Source organism: Piliocolobus tephrosceles, chromosome 9 (assembly GCF_002776525.5).
Source record: "Piliocolobus tephrosceles isolate RC106 chromosome 9, ASM277652v3, whole genome shotgun sequence".
In the NCBI taxonomy this organism is placed as follows: Eukaryota; Metazoa; Chordata; class Mammalia; order Primates; family Cercopithecidae; genus Piliocolobus; species Piliocolobus tephrosceles.
In genome coordinates, this window is record NC_045442.1 from 35,486,311 (window position 1) to 35,510,741 (window position 24,431).

Sequence of the window (24,431 nt, forward strand, 5' to 3'; positions counted from 1 at the left end):
GGCTCACTGCAGCGTCTGCCTCCTGGGCTCAAGAGATCCTTCCACCTCACCCTCCCCAGTAGCTGGGACCACAGGCACATGCCACTACGCCCGGTTAAGTTTTGTATTTTTTGTAGAGATGAGGTTTCGCCATGTTGCCTAGGCTGGTCTCAAACTCCTGCACTCAAGCGATCCACCTGCCTCGGCCTCACAAAGTGCTCGGATTATAGGTGTGAGCCACCATGCTCAGGTAACAACATATATTTTTTAAATGATTCTAAATGGCACTCTAAAATTGGGGGGAAAAAATTGATACTTTTTTCTTTCCCTTTACCAATCAACTTTAATTGCCCTGGTTAATAAATCATGAAGAAAATTCAGAATAAATTATAAAAAGAAAAAAAAATTTCAAAATAAATCATCTGTACTTCTGATAGTGACAAACTCAGGACTTGATTCTGGAAGGATTCTGTATTTTTCACAAGCTGTTCTCACAACCTGGAATGCTTTTTCTGCTCATGTTTCTTCTTCTCCCAAGATCCAGCTTCAATCTTTAACTCCTCTTGATGCTTCTTTCCCAATTTACTCCAATTTGGCGATCTTTCCTTTCCTATATTGCTATTTCCTAACACTTAGCAGTTGGATATATATCACATTTCATCAATTCTAAGATATATTCTTTTTTTCACATTTTAGTATCACTGACATTAGGATGCATCACAATCAACATATTGTTATTGCTCCCTGCACATGCATATCAGAAGCACCAGTACCAAAACTGGCAGAAAGGGTGGTCAGTAATGTGGAGGAAAATTCCAGATATCAGAACAGCTCTACACAAGTGCAAAGGTGTCTTAAGAATCCAGCAACTAAGATTTTTGGTTCTTTTATGTACTAAGAAATGCTGCATCATCAAATTTCTTAAGGCAAAAGGAATGACACTGAATAGAAAACCATCAGTATCAGTGGCTGAATCAAGAAATTATTAGAAAGAGTTGGATTGTGAACGTGATTAGGAAAATCTTAACCAATTTATTTTACTACATTTTTTATGTATGAAGATGAAATATGACAAAAAAATTTATGTCCAATTAGGAGAGTTGTTTCAATATGTATAAAATTCAAATTCTAAGGGAAAAGCACTGTGTCAAAGTTTTTTCTATCTTAGTAACACATAAAATAATGGTATATTTCACAATCAAAGGCATTTCCAATTCATTGAAATAGAATACTTTTTTTTCTAGTCATTCCTGAGAATAAATAAGTCTCATTAGTTCCACAAGACTGTACACTGTTTACTGTTATCCTTCTCTTTTACCCCCAACATCACTAAGATCAGTGCTGGGCACAGAATATTTGTTCAATATCTGTTGACTGGCTGAGACTTGTCAGGTAGAGACAAAGGCTTAATGTCATGGAAAGAACAAAGGGCTAGAAACCAGGAGGCACAGATTCTAATGCCAACTCAGGCATTAACTTACTTTAGCTACAGCCCTTCTGGGTCTTAGTTACCTCGTCTATAAAATAAGAAAGGGCCAGCCTAGTTTGTAGGCTAGACTGCTGAATCTATGTTTAAGGAGTTGATAGTCTTGTGGAACTAATGAGACTTATTTTCAGAAATCATTTTAAACACTAACATTCCACTTTTTAAAAATGACTTGTGCAGTTCTATCTCTAAGACAGGATAAAGCTCTAGTTCTGAGTCCTTATATGTCAAGGACTATAATATAAATTCTGGCTCATCTTGGAAGATAGGAATAAGAACATTTTTGTGGGTACTTTTAATTAAACACAATTAAACATAATAAACCACTTTACAGTTATAGGTATAACAAATTTAAATGAGAGGCACTGGGGGTTACAGGAACAAGGACAACAAGATTTGGGCACAAGTTGGTGGTGTAAAATTACTACAGTTGCTTCAAAAATCTATTTACATAGAATTGACCCATATAATCAATTCTCAATTATGTAGGTGAGGTTATTCAAGTCCTTCATTTCTGTTTTTCTCTTCCACTTAACTGCTTGTTAACTCACTTTCTATTGAAGAAAATCAATTTAAAATTTTATGATTTACTATAAACCCTAACAAATTAAAAAATGCCCTAACCATACTCCACATGCCATATCTCATGGAATTCACTGAAACAAACACTGTCAAGGACAGAGCAAGGTATACTAGGAATCTCTGAATCTTCAGACAAGAATCCTTAAATAAAAGTTTCCTTGTACTGACAATATAGGCCAAGAACTGTTCACTTTTCTCCAGTTTTGAAAGAGGATCAGAAATTAAAATGCTGCTGGCTTCTATGCTGATTCTGAGGAAAAAATGTTATGCAACAAATACAACAGAGCACAGAAGGGGGATTTTTAATTTTAGGAGTCACCTAGTTACAAAAACAAAACAAACTATGAGCGATGGAATCTACTTAATGTTTCCTCTTTCTGTTTGGACCAGAGATCTAGTCATCATTCACTAATGGATTGAACAATAAAAACAGAGTACATAATTCACTCAGATTCTTCACTGGATGTCCCAACTGACTGCATTAGAATATACACCATCTGGAAAGTGAGTCTATAAATCCCCACTTAGGCAGTCAATAACATGTCAATTCAGACATTTTTATAAAAATATGAATTATAAATCTGTTAAAATGAGCTGCAACTATTAAAAGACACTGTGAAAAAAATTAGAACTAGACAGGTGAGGGGGTACATGGGAACTCTGTACTCTGTTCAATTTTTTAAATAAATCTAAAACTACTCGAAAATAAAGTCTATACATTTTTTAAAAAATAGAATAGAAAACAGAAATTAGAAACATAGAACAGCATAGTAAAAGTGGGAACTATAATCTCTTGTTTAATTCTATAGCCTCACCAACATGAAACTGCATCAACCAGTCCAGCACTGGGGGATCTAATCTCCTTTTGTTCCTTTTCCCCCATCCTATTCCTCTAATGTCCTTTTGAAGTCATATTCTGTATCACTTATGAGGCAATGAAATATAGTTTTAGTACCTCTGTTATAAGGTTGTTTTATATTAATTACCCTGCAGACTGCTGTGTAACTAGTCACATAGTTACATATTGTCTCTTCAAATAAAACATGAACAACTTCAGAGCAAAAGATGGCATGCAGCACAGTGCCTTTAACATAGCAGTGATAACAACATATCTCTAGCTATTTGGGATTTATAGTTTATCAAACTCTAAGTGTTCAATATTTGCTATTAAACTGAAAGGTGATAGGCTAGCAAGTATTTATGAGGCATCGAGGGGTTGTGATATGAAGGGCTTTCCTCTCTTTGTATGGTTATATATAATTTGCTTTTAGTGACTGGATTATAAGTTCTTCCTTTCAGTTTTGGGTTTTGCACTTAACATGGACACCATTTTTGCAAAATACTATAGGGAGATAGAGAGAGTATAACAATGTAAGTTAGCACACACAGAGAAGTAAGACGGGTGGGATAGGATGGTATTCCTTTTACTCTTCTGTTTCCCATTATGGTCTACATACTATTATAGAATATGGTTGTATAATATTAGTGGCTTTCTGTAACTAAAAGAAGGCCTCAAATTCTTACCAAGTTTAGGAGATACCTACTTAAATATCTACCCCTATCTAAAAATTCAAATCAGTGCCACAAATGACAATGACGATGACAGATGCTGGTATCTATCAACATCAATGTTACGTTCTTGGTAACCCATTTATCCTCTTACCAATAGATTTGCTGATCAGTACAGACGGCAGTAGGGACTATGAAAGGTTTTTCTAGTGAACAATAACTCCTGTGTTCTTCTACCAAGAATTCAGAAGGCTAAAAAAGGTCATGCCAATATCGTGTCCTTCATCAATTACCATCTTAAGTTTCTGGGCATTCCATACCCGTGGCTTTAGAAGACTAAGTGTGATTTTTGGAGACTCATCAAGAGTTGCAGTTCTGGGAGCTCAATAATGACCTACTTATACTCTAACCCCCTGAGGCAGTTCTGGAAGTTCAAATGTCACAGGAAATTGCTTCACAAGCCAATGGCTGTCACACCTTGCTCTACAGCATACCTGACCTTAGAAGTATCAGACATACCTCCATATGTCTAGCTGTTATCATATCAAGGAACAGGCCAGCTGGGATGATAGCCAAAAACCTTTGGTTGGAAAAGTTTCAAGGTAGGCAGGCACTCATTCTGGTTTAGCACTTAATAAAGTATGTTTGGAGCAATAAAAATAATAAACCAGAAGTCATCATAGGGTTATTAATGTTGTTGGATTTATGACATCTTTTAATAACATTATCACTATTACATTTTCTAAAACTCAACGCAGAGGAGCCCATAGTTTTGCAGTTGGATCTGCTATTTGTATCCCCAATTTCCTTCCTTCCTGCTCTTATTTATGCTCATTCCTCAACACAGACCCTACTCTCTTCCAAGTACCTCCAAACATAAGCCAAACACAACAACCAGACACTGTCCAACTTCAGCTTAAAATACTGTATTATCTGTTTTCCTCCCAATTCCAGCTTTAGGTCATCCCAATGTCCTTTTTAACTATATTACTATGCTCCTCAAAATACTGAGCTGTTGCTTAAATTATTTTACACCTACTGTAAACACTGCAAAGACCTGAAAAACTGAATTGTACACCTGAACTCCCCCTCTTCCAATACACAAGCCATATCCATAAGCTACCCCACCAAATCCAAGTTCCAGCCCCTGATGTTTTGAAAGCCCCTGGAGGCCACCCTAAAAAGACAGTCCCCAACTCTGCCCTATCAACTCTATCCATTGGATAAATATTTACTGAGTACTACACCATGTGTAAAAGGCCATGAGAGCCATGCTCTTCTTTTGGAAGAAGCTGTTCATCTCTCCTCCATGTTCCTGTGCTCTCTATTCCTCATGCAGTCCTTTCACCAACTCTTGCAAATACTGTTTCTTTTCTCAGTCTAATGCTCAGAGACTAATAAAAGACTAAAAAATGAGACTAATAAAAGTCTCAATGCTTTAATTCTTAATAACATCTCTATATTCACCTAGCTTCCCACCTTATTACTATTTCTTAACCTGATTTGGATCTCAAACCTCTACTGAACAGTATGTTTCTAATTATGGGCTGACAGTCATTTGTAGTTCCCCACTCACATTCTCATATAGATTTAAGTGTATTACCTTTGAGCAGTGGTTCTCAAGCTTTATGTGCATCAGAATCACCTGAAAAAGTTGTAAATAGTTTGCTGGGCTAAATAAATTGCATTTCTGACAAGTTCCCAGATGACACTCATGCTGCTGATCTAGGGACCATACTTTGGAAATCACTGCCTTTGAGAATCTGATGAAAGGTATGAAAAAACGCACATACGTACATATAATTTTGCATGTAATTTCAAGGGGCTCATGGATGCTCACTCATAGATATTCTCTGCTCTATATTTTATTCTGAGGAATGTTTAAGATACAGTGTTTCCTGACCTGACTGTAGGATGTACTCGTTTGTGGTACAGAGAAATTCTTTCTGTGCAAACACCTCCCATGTACGAGTGGGATTGCTTGGTATTGGAAAGTCAGTTCTGTCCAATGGGCTGCGCTCTTCAGTATTATGTGGCTCGTTTACACGCATGTGATAATTTTTCTATACTTCTAGCTTAATTCTCAGAAACAAAAGACTCATCACTTAGTATTTAAAAGGGTCTTTGGAATGCCTCAAAAGAAACCCTTTAGGTGAGGAAACGGTATCGTAGAAAGAACATAAACACTGGATTAAGACAGAACTAGACTGAAATCCTGATTCCGCCTTTCCTAAAGGTGTGACCATCAAGCTTCAAATTCCTCATTTATAAAACTGGTGCTCTTTTAGGAAAATAATTTTTTCCCTTCCAGGCAAAGGTTATGTGAACCAACTACAGGGAATGAAAGAGGGAGTGGTTCTAGGTAAGGAATTTAACTGTTGGATACAGAGTAAACATTTAAATTAAGAAAACAAAAAGACTGAACTGAGTAATTTCTAAGATGCCTCAAATCTAACATTTATTTATGAATTCTAATTGGCCAGCATATCATTGTTCACTTACATTTTCTATTTATGCTAAATAGGTAATTCATTCTTCAATTTAACCCAGTATAAACTCCTTTAAAAAAATGACACTTTCTTGTATTTTACCTTTCCTTTCTCTACTTCCTTCCCTCTACAGTGTCTAACACTCCAACATCCACAAGAAAATAAAATACAAATAATAGTAATAAATTATTCTCCTTCCCTTAAATAGGCCCATTTAAAAGATACCTTGTTAACACAGAAAAACCTTTTTGAAGAAGTTTTCCTTTGTATTTCCTCAACAGAGAGCCAAAATCCATTAAATTTCATCTTTATTCAATAAGATCTCTCAGGGCTTGGCTATTATAGATATAGCTCAATGCTGTATATTTTATTTTTTAAAGATCCATCAGATATTCTCTTCTCAATCTACAAGTCTATTAGTTTATTGCAGGAACTCTCAAGTATCAGTGAATGTGCATCAATGTCTATCAATATTACCACTGAAATCCTAATTTATAAACTGTCTAAGCATCAAGCAATTTCAATTAAACATACCTCTTGTAGAAGACGTGGATCCAGGCAGTCACCATCATCGTTAAACATAGATTCCCAGCTCTCCTCAGTGGCAGTAATTCCCTCTGTGTGAGAAGTTTCATTTGCTTTTGGTTCCATGGATGTTTCCACAGATAATGATTCCCTATCAGGAAAAGATACACCAAATTCTACATTCTCTGAGTCATCTTGCTCTTTTGTTTTGAACTCTTCGGCAGTTCTTAGTTCGTGCGATGCTTCTGTTGTATCACCAGTACTACCCAGATCAATGCCCACGGCACTGTCTGAAAGTACTTTTGTCCCATTTAACATACTGAGTTCAGAGTCCAAAAAAGTGTTATAATTACTACCAGCAATCTTTTTTATAGGTAAGGAGGAAGCACAATCTGACAAGCTCTCTATCAACTTTCCTGTTGACTCTGTAAAACAAGATGAAATACTCTCAGCATAAATACCTGAGCAAGCAGTCAGGTTGCTGAAATTTTCAGTGTCATTCCCACTTCCAGCTACATGAAGAGGGATTGCATCTGCACTCATTCCCATAAACTTTGAGAAACTTTGTGTATTATTAGAGATCTCATCAGCTATTCTAACTGCAACTACGTAAGAGCTATCAACAGCTACATGATCACTACAGGACATAACTGTGGTGTCCATCATACATGCTTTATTGGTAACGTCACCTACATTCTTAAATCCATTATCTCTATGTGTTTCATGAGCAAGGACAGCTGTATCAGGAGGTTCGTGTTTTACATGTAACTCATCAGCAGTAATGTCATTCTTCTCACATTCTCTAATCATCACTGGACTAACAGTGTCATTTGTGCTCTCTGACAGAGAGATGTGACCCATAGTTTCAGGAATGGAATCTGTATCTCTTTGATCTAAGATGAAACCTGTACTATTGGCTATACCACCTACATTCTCAGCTTCAAAATCTACGCAAGTTTGATCAAAGACACCATCTGGACTTCCAGGAACAGAAGTAGTGGTGATGCCTCTGCTGCTGGACTTCAATATTCCATCTGATGTTTGCATGCTTTGTTGCACAATTTCAGAATCAGAGCTTAGTTTTATTGGTACAATCATATTCTCAGGTTTCATGACAGAACTAAAAACTCTAGGAAACTCATATAGTATCTCCAAAACCTTGGTATCAGTTTCAATTCTGCCTTCCAAATCTTTGTGTTCACATGTTTCCCCATCAGGTTCATGCCTACTGAAGTCACAGAATTCCACATTTTGGAATGGTTTGCTTGGAACCTGAGCCTCACTGATTTCTGAACAGGCCTGTGACAGAAGTATCCTCTCATGTCCTGTCACATTTGTAGTTTCAACTTCCAAACACTCCACCTTCTTTGGTTTAAAATGTCTCTGTAAAGGTGCATTAGTTATAACCCCAGCATTTGGGGCTCCCTGCTGATGTCCTTGGGATAATACTTCTTTAGATTCAGTGGTTCCTCTCTTAGAACAAACTCTATTTGTTTTTTGAAGGCATGTGTCCCTTCTTAACTTTGTTGAAGATTTTTTTCCTTCTCTACAATTATGCTCCTTTCTATCAGGATTGATACCTAGTCTTCGAGCCTCTGGTTTGTCTCTAAAGACTTCTTTTTGGGAAAGAGAGCTTTCTTTTTGCTTTTCTTTCACCACAGAGTTAGGTGAACCACAGCTTTCTTCTTCATCACCTGTCTTAAGGAGTACCACACCCCTTCGAGCTTTAGGTACATAAAGTGCCATGTCAGGCCTTCTGGCTCGAACTCTGCATCTCTCTGCTTCTTGCTGCATGGCACCAACACAATCTGCAAGAGAAGAATGATTTAATTATCAGACACTAATTACAATGTATTGAACCAAAGATTTTCTTTTCTCTTTTTGAGACAGAGTCTCACTCCGTCACCCAGGCTAGAGTGCAATGAAGAGATCTCAGCTCACTATAACCTCTGCCCTCCCAGGCTCAAGTGATCCTTCTACCTCTGCCTCCCGAGTAGCTGGGACCACAGACACATGCCACCGTGCCTGGCTTTGTGGTTCTGTTTGTTTGTTTTTGTATTTCTGGTAGAGATGGGGTTTCGCCATGTTGCCTAGGCTGGTCTTAAGCCCAGGCTGAGCTCAAGGCAATCCACCCACCTCAGTCTCCCAAAGTGCTGGGAGTACAGGCATGAACCACTGTGCCCAGTCTTTTTTTTTAATTTTTTGTTTTTGTTCAACATAAATATATATGCACATAAAGTGATTTTTGAGAGTAACTTGACTGTTGGCTAGAAAATGAAATGACTTATCAGAGAATGCTTTCTAGAAGATGTTGCTTTTGATTTAACATTTTTTAGAAAAGAGAAAGTAGTGAAAAAGAGAAAAGTATTATTCTATTAATACCATTTAGTCAAGTGACTTGCTATGAATTTCCCTTGCTTCCAGCAGTAATAAAACAGATCTGGCTAGGATGAAGGAGGGTAGAAGACGGAGGAAACTGTGATGAGACAATTCACTCTAGTAACTTCCTGACAACCTCCACCATGGTAGCTCAACGGAATTTAACAAGAAGAAATATAACAAAAGTTAAACCTTTATCTACTATCTAACTAAATACAAGAAAATGTGCTAGGGAATTTCGTATTGAATTATTCTTTAAATTTTCAAAATAATGCTATGAAGTAGGGATAAGTTTGCCCAGGACAGAGTAAGGAGGTGCAATACACAAGAGAGAAACACTCACATACATGCAGATGCACTCACTGTTAACATTTCACAACATACATTTCAAAAGGAGATAATAAGAAGGCAGAGAGGAAAAAAGGCTAACACATCCTGTCCACTCTATTCCCGATCCCTAAAATTTCACCTGGTCCAGAATACTTCCTTGGTGAAAAAGCTCTATTCTCATGGCGCAGGTTATTTTCCTTTCAGCCCAAGTAATACCGTGGCCCTGATCATTAAGTATCTCCAGTGATTATCTTGTTCTTTTTCTCTTTTGATATCTTAGTTAATATCTAGCCCAACATTCTTCATGTACTTTATATATCCCATTTGAGGAAGAATATGACCTTAACATTTAGCCATGCCAGGATTTTTCAAAAAATGCCTAATTTTCAAAGACAGAAGTACTGAAGTGTGTTTCATAGGAAGGGATACCAGAGACATAGCACGCCTGGATTACAGTAAATAATAACAACTGACAAAATATATCATAATGAACTTCTGGATATAAAATGACGAAATGGGGATTACTTAGCAAAACTGATAAGTGCACTCACAAAAGATTAAACAACAAAAAATAATGGGTAGAAATGAATTTAGAGATTAAAGGAGGATTATATAGCCCTTTGAAATTCAACATTTTATACAATAATTTAGATGTAAACAATAAACACTGCGTGCTTATCAAATCTGCAACTGACATAAAAATGACAGAATACCAAAAATTAAAAAATTGAAATTCAGTATCTTTTCTATAATCTGAAATGTTGTGCTGAAAGCAATATGAAGGCATAAAACAGTAAACACAAGGATCTCTTTCGGAGTGTGTTTTTTTTTTTTAAAGAATCAAACAGAAGACAGAAGACGTGACTTCTGTACAATTTGCATAAAGAAAGACCTAAAGGCTTTCATTTTGTTCACAAGGTCAATAAAAGCCCCAAAGTAGTGACGTGATGTTTTAAAAAGGCAACACACTCTTAGATTACAGAGTTTAGAAAATATGTCACACAGTGTAGAGCTAAAAGAAATAAAGGTATAACTCTTGCCCAAAGAGCCCAAAAAACCACAGCTAACTTTACACCTGAAAGATTGGCTGTGACACAAAATTTCTTGTTTATGTTTCTATGTTTCTCCAGAAGTCAGTACCAGAACCAAATGTTAGAAATAAAAGGAAAACAAAATTTAGTTCAATGTAGGAAAGAATTCTACTTCTAGATTTCTCCAATGTTATTACCAGAAAATGAGCTCTATCTCTAGCAGAATTTAGATAAAGGCTGGATGACTGACATATACTAGAGAAACTCTAAATTCTATGATTCTATTTCTAATCTGCAATAGACCTACTGAAGGCCTCAAATTATCTACTTTAAAGTTATTATGTGCCACAGTTAATGATTTTACAAATTCAACCGTTTTTTCTTAAATAATCCTCACATACAGTCATAATACTATTTCCTGTAGCTGAAAATCAGTATAATAAATTTGTATTACTATCTATTTCCTACAAAAGCAATGATTTCGACTGTGCCATGACTAGCAGTGTGTTGGCAAATATTCAGCAATCAGCTTTCCAAGTGTCCTTCACAGTGTTACTTGATATTTTTCTTTATGTCATTGATGTCAATGATGTGAGTGACTTCTTAGCTGAAGTAATCATTTTTTAATAATGGAAGAATATATACTTTTTTTTAGTTAAAATATAATAGCTAAAGGCATGATACATTTTTATTAGCAGCATTCTCTCTATCACTTTAAGTCCAGACAATCAAGAAATAATAAATCAAGTCCTATTTATGGCATTTGACAATCTCTGTAGTGTAAATATTCTTGCCATAGCTAATTTCTAGTTATCACTATGACATTATCAAACACAGAGTTGGGGGAAAAAAATGTACAAAAGCACACCATTATAGTATTTCAAACAGAGATAGGATATACTTAAATAAATAACTTCAAAAGCATAGATCATAATAAAATGTAGTAAAATAATTAGGAAGTCAGGAGTTTGGAGTATTCATTAGCTTTTAAAAATGTAATTTTAATAGTAAGCCTATGTTCTTTAGTTTTTAATAATAGCTGTGTTTAACAATCAGTTTGAAGAATTCCTAAAATTTTAACCATCAGTTCTCAGGCCAGTAGGAGACACTCCAATCCACCACTAAGCCCATTCTTTCATAACTCACAGACAGAAAAAAGGAGAAGCATCCCCACTCTTGTGGACTGTCAAGATATAGTAGTCCCCACTCTTACCTGCAGGGGATATGCACCAAGATCCCCAATGGATGCCTGGACCATGGATAGTACCAAACCCCATATATATTGTCTTTTACTATACACATACATACCTATGATAAATTTTAATTCATAAATTAGGCACAGGAAAAGATTAACAATAATTAATAATAAAACAGAACAAGTATAATACGTAATATTGTTACATATAATATATAAAAGTTACATGAATGTGGTCTCTCAAAGTATATTATAGTATGCAGTATTTTCATACCATGAATGACTACAGAAACTGAAACCATGGAAAGCAAAACCATGGAAAAGAGGAGAACACTATACTGCCAATTTAATTTAAAGCCTTGTTGCATTTTTATGAATTTCTTTTGCAACTATAGGCATGAAAGGTTTTTCACATTGGGAGTGGGGCTGTCTGCCATACAATTTTTAAAAATGTACCTTGGATTAAACTTTTCCCACCCTGCTACCTGCTATTAGCACTTGATATTCTCTCTTTCTCTCTCTTTTTTTGAGACGGAGTTTCGCTCTTGTTGCCCAGGCTGGAGTGCAATGGCGCGATCTTGGCTCACCACAACCTCTGCCTCTTGGGTTCAAGCTGTTCTCCTGCCTCAGTCTCCCAAGTAGCTGGGGTTACAGGTGCCCACCACCATGCCCGGCTAATTTTGTGTTTTTAGTAGAGATGGGGTTTCTCTATGTTGGTCAGGCTGGTCTCAAACTCCCGACCTCAGGTGATCTGACCGCCTCGGCCTCCCAAAGTGCTGGAATTACAGGTGTAAGCCACCGTACCGGGCTGATATTTTCTCTCTTTTAACACAGTTTTAACTTTTTTACAATGTTCTAAGTGCTTTTTATCCATCTAATTTACTTCTTAACTAGACAGAATCCATTATTTGGGGTGCATTTTGCAGCTAATTTATCCTTGAAGGACCATCAGCATGCACTCTGTTCAAAAAAATCACACTTTCTAAAGGGGATAAAAATTCAGATTCCTTCATAATGGAGGTCAGTCAATTGCTAACACATGCCTTTAAAATATTTTAGGCCAAATCATTTTTTTATATTATAGCGTTGAACACTGGGATCATACCTGAGCACCTGTCCAATTGCGTCCACAGTTTCCAAGGCTCCCTGAGAGAAAATATTGGTAACTTCCTTTAAGTACCTCTCTGATCCATCTTCATGAGAAATTGAACAAGCACAAAATAAATTGGGCTTTCATATTTTCACAACAGAACGTCAACGGTGTTTGTCCCATATTTGGTGTCTAAAACATATGGATCCCTCTTCAATCAACAACTGCGTATTGGCACTTAAGGCACTCACTGGGTAATTCAACCATGAATTGATTTAATCCAGTATTCACCAAAGACTCACATGAGACATCTGATATTTGAGAGAAACTGCCTAATGGGCATACTAACTATTCATTCTTCTAGAACAAATTTGGTATTTGTTAGTTCATCAGAATGCACCATAGCTAAACTATATATATTGTCTTAACATTTTATTTGGGAATAATTTCATACCTATAGATGTTACAAAAGTAAAAATAATACAAATGGTACCCTTACACTGTTTACGCATATTCACCAATGGTTAATATTTCACCTCATTTATCATTTGCAATCATGCATATTCCTCCTCCTCTTCCTCTCTTTACATACACACACACACACACACACACACACACACACGCAGTTTTTTTCCTGAATATTTTTGAGGGCAAATTACAGACATCATGGCCCTTTGCCCTAAATACTTCAAAGTATAATACATTTCCTATAAATAGGGATATTCTCTTACACAGCCACAGCACAGTTATCAATGTCATATCAATGTCAGCATATTTAACACTAATAAAATACTTTCATTTAACGTAAGTATTCCAATTTTGTCAAGCAATCTTGTAATGTCCTTTATAGAATATTTCCCTTTCCATACAGGATCCAGTTAGGGTCAAGTAGTCCCTTTAAGTGCCAGGTGTCTTAAGTTTCCGACCTTCTAGAACACCTCCACAGTGAAAGCTGTCATTTATGATGTTGACATTTTGGGAGAACAGCTCCCCTCCCACTCTTTTTTTTTTCTGCGACAGAGTTTCACTCTGTCACCCAGGCTGGAGTGCAGTGGTGCAATCTTGGCTCACTGTAACCTCCACCTCGCAGGTTCAAGTGATTCTCCTGTCTCAGTCTCCTGAGTAGCTGGGACTACAGGTGCCCACCACCACATCCGACTCATTTTTGTACTTTTACTAGAGATGAGGTTTCACCATATTAGCCAGGCTGGTCTTGAACTCCTGACCTTGTGATCTGCCTGTCTCAGGCTCCCAAAGCGCTAGGATTACAAGTGTGAGTCACCGCACCCGGCCCCCACTCTACTTTTTAAGAGAATGCTCCTATGTAAGGCTTGTCTGATGTCTTCCCGTGATGAGACTAAGGTTACACATTTTCAGTCAGAACACTTTATGGTGGTGATGTGTCCTTAGGGCATCACATCTTGAGGCACATGATTTCTACCTGTCCTTCAGTGATGCTCTTAACTTTGATCATCCAGTCCAAGTATTGTCCGATTTTTCTACTGTATAATTACTACGTATTTTCTCCCTTGCAATTAATAAGCAATGTGTGGGGTAGTACTTTAAAAGCATGCAAATTCTCTGCTTCTTCATCAAAACCAGGTAGCATTCTAAATCTGATTACTCTTATCTGATTCCATCTTTACTATGATGGTTGCAAAACAGATGATTTTCCAACTTGAGGGGTCCCTCCACATTCACCAGTCAGGCCTTGGAATTTTTCTGAAAGCAAAAGTAAATCATTTATCTCAGCTCACTACAGATGCTGATTCCCTAAATTAAAATTTAATGTTAAAATCTCAGCCAGAGGCATGTGCCTGTAATCTGAGTTACTTGGAAGGCTGAGGTGGGAGGACAGCTTGAGGACAGGAGTTCAAGGCTGCAGTGTGCTATTACTATGCCTGTGGATGAACAATCACTGCACTCCAGCTTGGGCAAGGTAGCGAGAGCCCGTCTCTTTTTAAAAAAAAAAAAACCAAAATCTTATCTTTCATAGTCATTGGTCAATATAGAAAATATCTATCCGAAAAACATTTCCTAACTTTTGCAAAATCAAAGCTAAAGGCAACTATCATCTTTTCATCTTTCCAGTGTCTCACTTATAAAACAACGGAAAGAAAGCATGTCTCTCAGACAAAGTCACATAGTTCCTTTACCAGACATAGCATAACATATGTCCCATTCTGCTTTCTTTTCTAGAAAACACGGAATTAAGTTTGGTGTTCAAATGCAATGACTAGTCCATCTCAGGTGTCTGATAATATGTGCTTCTCTGTCCCTTTATAAAGTCATCTCCAATTCCTTTGGGAAGGAGGCAAGGCACATGGGAGGGTATGGAAGGAAAACATTTTTGTGGAAAATACTTAGACAATATATTTATTTCAAATCTATTTTCTGAACAGTATCTTTAAGTTTTATCAACTTAAAGTTGTTTGAATGATGATATATTCTTTGGAATTACAAAATGTCTCAAATGAGGAATTCAGTATATTGAGTTCTAATCCTGGCATCCTCTTCAAATGATATGCAAAAAACTATGTGACAGAAAGATATTTATATAAAGCATACACTACCAGACCATTACCAGACCATTACAATTCTCATACATTTAAATGCCAATGCAAATATCTTGAATGTTAAGATTCAACAGACAGGCTTTTAATTCAAGATGACAGATTAAGCACACAAGTAAACCCCCCTAAAATGGATCCACATCTATATGGAATTCATTTTATAACAAATGTGGCACTTCCAATCAATGGAAAAATAAGGAACATTCAATGTCAGGACAAATGGCTGACTGTTCATTTGGCTTGTCAATATTGAGGGTTTTGCATGTATATTCAAATGAGACTGGTCTATGATTTTCCCTCCCAGTACTGGGAGTTATATGATTGGGTTACCAAGGTTACTGCAAGACACACTATGTAAGTTAAAGATTTATAAAATAAGGCTGGGTGGGCTTATTGTTGGTAGAATTCCTTGGCAGCACTGTCTGGGACTCATACTTCTTGGTGAAGATGTTTAAAAATGATTCGTTTTCTAAGGTCTATTCTAGTTTCTCTTTCTTCTTCTAGAATATCTGCCTTTGACCTAGTTTTTCAAATTTATTGATATAAAAGTTATTCACAATAATTTCTTGTTGTTGCTTTATCTCTGCTATATGTCCCCTTTTTTGTGCTTAATATTATTTATTTGGGCTTTCTTCCTTTTGTGTTGAGCAGTCCCGACAGAAGTCTACTTTGTAAGTCTTCAATGGGCCAGATTCTATACTACAAAAGTTACTGCTCCAAGCCTTAGTTTACTTAATGCATAAAATGGGGATAATAACAGACTTATAGGCACACTGAGCAGAGTACCTAAAAATACGCATGTACAGAAATTTGCCAGGCATGGTAAAAGTCTCCATAAAAGTCAGCTATTACTACTTAAACAGACATTGAATCCCTTAAGTTACAAGTTTGCAGAGGGAGTCAAGGCCCTTATGACACATTAGTATTCTTAATGTCCCCTGATACCTGTTTCTACTAGACACTAACACCTACTGCAACCATGTTTCCTGGTTTTGTTTATCCAATTTCTCACTAACAGCCTAATGCTGTAAATAACCCATCATACAAAATAAATACAATGCAACTCAGCTGTAATGTGGAAATACAAACCCTCAAAAGAATGCAAGATTTCATAAAGTCTATGAAAATAATATTAGAAAATGCTCATCTCACAGCAAAATCCTTGGATTCTGGCAGAATCAAACCACTCAACAACTAAAGATAGGACAATTCACTCAACAACTAAAGAAGGACAATGACAGAATAAGAATTGAGAAAGGGGTAAGAAAATATCTTGAGAAACTGGTGAAACCCTCAAGAGTTTTGATAAAACTGACGTAGAAGTCTATTTTATATAACAAATGCTCGATAAATGAAAAACAAAATGAAGGATGCTATCAGACAATTATACAATTTTACTGGAAAAATTATGCCAAGAAGGTATCACATCATTCTTTGTTAATTCTGAGAATTAGCATAGCTGCAGTTACAATTTAAATTTTGTTAAACATATAGAAAAATACATACAGTAAAATGTTTTCATTTCTGAATACTGTCCCTAACAAATCTTTTTTATTAATAACTAATAAATCTTGTCTCCATTTTTAATAGGTTTACTTAAGAGGTATTTTCCAAATACTAATTTTCTCAATTAGCAAGAATTTCTCTTAAATGTATATTCCTAACAAGAAAAAAAAGCTATTATCTAAACTGCTAACACTGATTACAACTGGGAGAGCAGGAACTGAAAGAGGAAAAAGAATTATAAAGAATTATTATCTTTTTATACAACATATGCCACAGTATTGTTTAAATGTGTTACAAAAAGAACAGGCGGTACTCTTGTAATTAAAACAAAATCACTAAAATTTAAAGATACGCTATTGTTTTAGCCATAATAGGACATCACTATAAATGTGTAAGAGAAAGCAAAGGCAATGAATATTGATAAGCAGATATTCATTGGACAAAATTACTGTAAGCAGGAAAATGATGACAGGACAAAAGAAGAAACTCTTTAATATACTCAGGAAAATGTAACAAGCAGCACATAAATTACTCCATGTTGGACAGATCCTCTCAAATGTTGCAGAATGCCGAGCAACCTCTACTTTTTAGTTTAAGAATGATCTAGGACTACACTGTCCAATTAGTCACAAGTAGCTATCAAGCACTTGAAGTGTAGTTAGTCTAAACTGATGTGCTGTGCATATAAAATACACTTGGATTTCAAAGACTTTGTACAAAAAAATACAAATTGTCTATTACTTTTATATTGAATATACATTGAAATGATACTATTTTGGATATATTGCTTTAAATAAAACATTAAAATTAACTTCATTTGTTTACTTTTGTACTTTTTAAAGTGGCTTCTAGAGAATTTAGAATCACATATGTGGTTCACATTTGTGGTCCACATTAAATAATGCTAATGGGTTACCACTGGTCTAAGATCTTGCCATACCCCTAATGCCACAGGACAAATACAATCTGCTTTTTTCCTTCTGTTTTGTTGGCTTCAGCAGCATGGTAACATACCAAATCAAGAAATCAACTAAACCATGAATGTACAGATAAGCTTATCTGCATATAAACACTTTAGTTCATAATGATTTTTTTAAAGGATCCAAAGAAGTAAAGTCTGCTCATGTTCCATAAATCAGAAAACAAAACCAATTAGATAACAATCTGAGAGGTAAAAGTCAGCTCCAACAAATTTAGGAGCATTTTTCCCAACTTGTTATTTTTTTTTCCCCTGAAAATCAAGGCTTTTTATGTATGTTTGAAACTGTGGAAGGCCCTAAATTTCAAATCATTTCTTTGCATATTAAAAAAAGAACTTCCTTGGTTTCTTGGAACTCTACACTACCAAGAGTATTCTTTCTTCTCTTTGGTCTCCTTACAAACTGGCAAAACTAAGAGATGTCCCGGTCCTTCCATTCAGCAGTGTATATGACCGTTTGTAAAGGAATGGAAGTACCTTAGAGACAAATTTAGTATGTTTGTAATTAAGTATAGTATTAAAAATTATATTAAGTGATACAAGTACACCATAAGATTTCTGAGCACTAAGATAATTATATATTTCTAAATTCTAGCCATCCTCTCAAAAAAAAAAAAAAAATTCACTGCTCTCCTCTCCCCAACTTCACGGTTTGGTGAACAGTATCACTGTCAGCCCAGTTGTTCAAGCCAAAACCCAGGAAGTCACTACCCCTGATATTTCAATCAATTACCAAGTCCTATTCATCTACCTCTACACTGCTTCCAGTGACTTTCTAAAATACCAATCAGATTCTCCTGTTCATTTCCCTGTTCAAAATTCTTCAGTGGCTTTTCACACACAAGCTTTTTTGCATAGCAAATACAATCCTACATAATTTAGCTCTATTACCACTCCCAAAACTTCTTATCTGCCCAGTCTCATCTCTGGCTATTCCTAATTTCAGACTTTATATTCCATCAATTCCAACTTCTGGTGGTACCAGACACATGCCCAGCTGACCTCTCATACCTCTGTGGTTTGAAGCATACTATTTCCTCAGTTGGATGTCTGCCTGATAGTCTCCTATTTATCCTTCAAGTCTCACGTGAAAGGTTACCTTTTCTGTAACTTCATTACTGACTCTCCTTGATAGTCTAAGCTCCTTCCTATAAGTTTCCACTATACACACATCTTTACATACATACACTTTCATTAAAGCAATGAACACATTGCTTTATAGTTACTTGTTTGCACATCTGCCTCTCTTCTTCAGTGTAGAGTTAGTGTCTTTTTGTCTTTGTATCTACAATGCCATAGCACTGCATTTGGCACTAAATAAATATCATTTATTTATATCACTAAATATTCATTCATTCCACAAATACTTATTAACTACTATGTGCCAAGTCCCATCTCAGGCATTGGGAACACAGTAATGAACAAAGCTCCTGGCCTCATGGAGCTTACTGCTGAAGACAATCAATCAACATTTAAACACATCCTATAATGTATAAGGCTACAGAGTAAAATGGAGCAGAGATGAAAATACAGAAAATACAGGGAAGACCATGTTGTAAAGTGAGGAAGACCACTTTGAGGAATTAACACCTGAGCTGACGCTTAAACTGAGTCAGAGGGACATATAAATTATCAGGGAAAAGAGAAATCCAGGAAAAAGAATGAACACGTGCAAAAGCTCTGAGGCAGGACAATTTTGGCATGGACGAGAAGTAACAGGAAAACAAGTGTGGTATCAGCAGAACAGGAAGGGGTGGAGAGGCTGGGTATGGTGGCTCACGTCTGTAATCCCAGCACTTTGGGAGGCCGAGGCGGGTGGGTCACCTGAGGTCAGGAGTTCAAGGCCAGCCAGGCCAACATGGTGAAACCTCTGCTCTACTAAAAATACCAGAAATTAATCGGACATGGTGGCACGCACCTGTAATCCCAGCTACTTGGGAGGTAGAAGAATCGCTTGAACCTGGGAGGTGGAGGTTGCAGTGAGCTGAGATTGCGCCAATGCACTCCAGCCTGGATGACAGAGTGAGAGCCTGTCTCAAGAGAAAAAAAAGGGCAGAGAAGTCAGGAAGAGAGCTAAGGCACAGAATGAGTAGTAGCTGGTAGGTTATGTCAAGAGCTTTAGATTTTATTTCAGAGTGCTGGGGAATTATAGGAAGGTTTCAACATGATCTGACTTACTTTTGCTAAAGATCATTCTAGCTAATATGTGAGTACAGGGGGACAAGAGTAGAAGGAAGGAGACCTGTTAGGAAGTTATTGCAGCACGTCTAGGGTGGTAGCAGAGAAGGTCATAAGAAGTGGTCAGATTAATCATAGAATCTGAAAGCAAAGCTAACAAAACTTGACGGACTGATGGTATGAGATATGAAAGGAAGAGAGGAGAAACCCTTTCTCTACAAAAAATACAAAAAATAGTTGGACATGGTAGCATGTGCCTTACAGTCCCAGCTACTCAGGAGGCTGAGGTGGTGGAACACCTGAACCCAGCAGGTTGAGGTTTCAACCCTATCTCACATAAATAAATACAAATAAGAAAAATGCTGTTGGAAGATCAAGTAGGACGAACTCACAGTTTCTACTGGATTAGCAACATGGGGTTGTTGGTAACACTGGAACGCTTCATGGAATTGGGGAGATAAATATCCCACTGGAACAGTCTAGGAAGCAAGTGTGAGGGGAGGAAGACTAATCCAATAGGAAGGTAAAAACTGATGATGTAAATGGGAGATAAATGGGTTAACTGTAATAAAGGCATAGATAAATAATTTTTAAAACCTGGAACAAAAAGTGAGCAACTATGAGATTAGAAATTCTAACAATACCTGCTTTGTCATACCTTTATTAGAAATGCAAGGGTAGTATTAAGTAGAATATAGTATTTTGCACTCCTCTATTATTCACCACATGTCAATTAAAGCACCTTGAGACTCAGTATTTATACACAAATAAAGGTCACATATTCAAAATCTTCCTTAAAAGCTATTCTTGACTTAGCAAAGTTCAGTATTAAAGCCTGTACAAAATCAGTTTTCCAGTCATTTGAATTCAATCTAAGGAACACATATTTAAATAAACTCTGCTTCTTTAGCAACAGCCAGTATAGTTTTAGAGTACTGGCTCACTTTATGGATGTAGCAGCTAGTATTTACTGATGAATTTTTATACAGTGCTTAGTGTTCTGATGACGAAACTAGATACAAAGTTATTTTACTTGGTCACTACCGGCTACTTGAAGAATGAGGTCTCCAAGTCAAAAAAGATGGGGTTTAACAGGGTACAGTTTTAAAAATAATAGATGGCTCAAAGGTCTACAATGGAAGGTATAATCTACTTTTAGGAAAAGTTTTAATAGTATAAAGCTAACAAAAAAGGGGTTTGTTTGTTTTTGTATTTTAATACAAAAGGACTTTACAATAAACCTAAAAGCAAAAACTAAAAATCTGTATTCTCCTTCCAGAGAAAACCACTGATAACATTTTGTTTTGTATGCTTATTGACCTTTTGTGCATTTTCTGTAGTAAAAAAAAAAACATAAATTTACCTCTTCACAATTTTCAAGTGTATAGCACAGTATTTTAACTACATGCACATTGTTGTACGACAGATCACTAGCACTTTTTCATCTCACATGACTGAAACTCTACATTCACTGAATAATTCCTCATTTCCTTGGCAACCACCATTCTAGTCTCTGTTTCTATGAGTTTAATTCCTTTAGATACATCATATTAGTGAAATTATGCAAGTATTCATCTTTTTGTGATTGGGTTATTTCACTTAGCAAAATGTCCTGAAGGTTCAACCAGGAGGCAGCATGACAAGAATTTATTCCTTATAAGGTTGAATAATATTCTGTTTTATGTATATATCGTATTTTCTTTATCCATTCATCCACTGATGGACACTTAGGTTCTACATCTTGATTACTGTGAATAATGCTGCACTGAACATAGGAGTGCAGATGTATCTTTAACATCTTAATCTCATTCCCTCTGAATATATACCCAGTAGTGGGACTGCTGGATTATATAATAGTTCTATTTTTAGTTTCAGGAAGAATTTCCATACGTTTTCCATAGGAGCTGTGTCACTGTACAATTCCACCAACAGTGTGCAAGGGTTCCAATTCCTCTACATCCTTTTCAACACTTGCTATTATCTGTTTCTTCTTTGATGGTGGCCATCTTAACAGGTGTGAGATAATATCTTATTGTGGTTTTGATTTGCATCTCCCTAATGATTAGTTGTGTAGAGCATCTTTTCACATGCCTGCTGGTCATGCACGTATCTTCTTTGGAGAAATCTCTATTTGGGTTCTGCCCATTTTTTATTCGGATTATTTGTTACTGAGTTGTCAAGTTCTTTATATATTCTCAATATTAACCCCTTGTCTAATACATGGTTTACAAATATCTTCCCCTATTCCTTAGGCTGTGTTTACACTCTGACGATTGTTTATTTGCTGCATAGAAGATTTTTAAGTTGGATGTTTTTTACTTTTTTAGTTTTTTAAGTTGGATGTAACATTTTTGCTGCTTTTGTTACTTGTGCTTTTGATGTCGTATCAAGAAACCACTGCTAATTCCAATATCATGAAGCTTTTCCCCTGTTTTATTCTAGGACTTTCACAGTCTCAGTTCTTATATTTAATCCATTTTTAATTAAATTTCGTATATGGTAAACCTCATTCTTTTGCATGTGGATATCCAGTTTTCCCAACACGATTTATTGAAGAAACTATCCTTTTTTCCATTGTGTAGTCTTGGTACACTCATCAAAGATCATTTGACTATATGTGTTTATTTCTGGACTCTCTAGTCTGTGCCATTGGTCTATATGTCTGTTTTTATGCCAATACCACACTGTTTTGATTACTATAGCTTTGTAATACACTATGGAATCAGGAAGTGTGAGGCCTCCAGCTTTGTTCTTCTTTCTCAAGACTGCTTTGGCTACTCAGGCTCCTTTGAGATTCCATATGAATTTTAGGATGGTTTTATCTGTTTCTGCAAAAAACGCCATAAGGATTTTGCCAGAGATTGTTCTGACTTTGTAGATTGGACAGTATGGACATTTTAACAATATTAAGTCTTCCAATCCACGACATATTGCATCAATATTTATCAGGAATATTGGTCTTCTCGTACAGATTGAGCAGCCCTAATATGAGAATCCTAAATCCAAAATGCTTCAAAATCCATAACTTTTTGAGTGCTTACAGTGCTCAAAGGTCATACTCAAAGGAAATACTCATTGGAGCATTCTGAATTTTGGATTTTTGGAGTAGAGATGCTCAACCAGTAGTATTTGTCTGGCTTTAGTTTCAGCATAATAATATCAAAGCTATCTCTTTCCATTTTTTTGTATCTTTATTTCAGCAATGTTTTATAGTTTTCAATGTATGTCTTTCCCTCCTGATTAAGTTTACTCTTATGCATTTTATTCTTTGTGATGCTACTGTAAATGAGATTTTCTTTATTTCCTTAATTGTTAGTGCACAGAAACACAACTGATTTTGGAGAGTTGACTTTGTATCCTGCAACTTGGCTGAATTTGTTTATTAGTTCTTAAAGGTTTTTGTTTGTTTGTTTGTTTTTAAGAATCTTTAAGGTTTTGCACATGTAAAACCAAGTCATCTGTGATTAGGGATAACCTTACTTCCTCCTTTCCAATTTGGATGCTTTTTATTTCTTTTTCTCGTCTAACTGCTCTAGCTAGGATTTCTATTACAATGCTGAAGAAAGTGATGAGTGGGCATTCTTGCCTTGTTCCTGATCTTAGAGGAAAAACTTCATTTTTCACTAATGATTACGTTAGCTGTGAGCTTTTCACATATTACCTTTATTATGTTGAGATAATTTCTTTCTATTCCTAGACTGTTGAGTGTTTTTATCATAAAAAGTTATGTTTTGTCAATGCTTTTACTGAATCAATTGAAATGATGTGATTTTTGTCCTCAATTGTTGACATGGTATATAATCTATATTTATTGAGTTTCACATGTTGAGCCATCCTTGCATCCCAGAGATAAATTCCACTTGGTCATAGTGTAAGATCCTTTTAATGTGTTACTGAATTCATCTTACTAGTATTTTGTTGAAGATTTTTACAATATTCATTAGAGATATTGGCCTGGAGTTTTCTTATAGTATCTCTGGCTTTGGTATCAGGGTAATGCTGACCTCATTAAATGAGTCTGGAAGTGTTCCTTCCTCTTCCATTTTTTGGAAGAATTTAAGAAGAATTGGTGTCAATTCTCCTTTAAATGTCTGGTAGAATTCCCCAATGAAGCTATGTGGTCCTGGGCTTTTCTTTGCTAGGAGATTTTTTTATTACTAATGGAATTTCCTTACTGCTTATGGGTCTGCTCAGATCTTCTATTTCTTCATTATTCAATCTTGGTAAGTTTCTAGAAATCTATCAGTTTCTTTCAGGTTAGCCAATATGTTGGCATATAATTGTTCATAATAGTCACTTATGGCCAGGCGTGGTGGCTCACACCTGTAATCCTACCTAGCACTTTGGGAGGCCGAGACGGGCGGATCACGAGGTCAGAAGATCGAGACCATCCTGGCTAACACGGTGAAACCCCGTCTCTATTAAACAAAAAAAAAAATACAAAAAACTAGCCGGGCGAGGTGGTGGGTGCCTGTAGTCCCAGCTACTCGGGAGGTTGAGGCAGGAGAATGGCGGGAACCCGGGAGGCGGAACTTGCAGTGAGCTGAGATCCGGCCACTGCACTCCAGCCTGGGTGACAGAGTGAGACTCTGTCTCAAAA

General features: G+C 36.3%; 1 protein-coding gene across 7 annotated transcripts in view; it reads right to left on the reverse strand.

The window, feature by feature from the left end:
* The window catches only part of R3HCC1L (R3H domain and coiled-coil containing 1 like), a 104,694-nt gene that overhangs the window by 22,550 nt on the left and 57,713 nt on the right, over nucleotides 1-24,431 (reverse strand). For 6 of the 7 annotated variants that reach the window (XM_023206364.2, XM_023206361.2, XM_023206358.2 and 3 more), the window contains one exon: nucleotides 6,580-8,378. In XM_023206364.2, the coding sequence (XP_023062132.2) occupies nucleotides 6,580-8,364 (1,785 nt within the window). In that variant the 5' untranslated portion in view covers nucleotides 8,365-8,378. Of the gene's footprint in view, nucleotides 1-6,579; nucleotides 8,379-19,571; nucleotides 20,174-24,431 lie in introns of those variants that run through there. The other variant, XM_023206365.2, reaches the window with a different exon arrangement.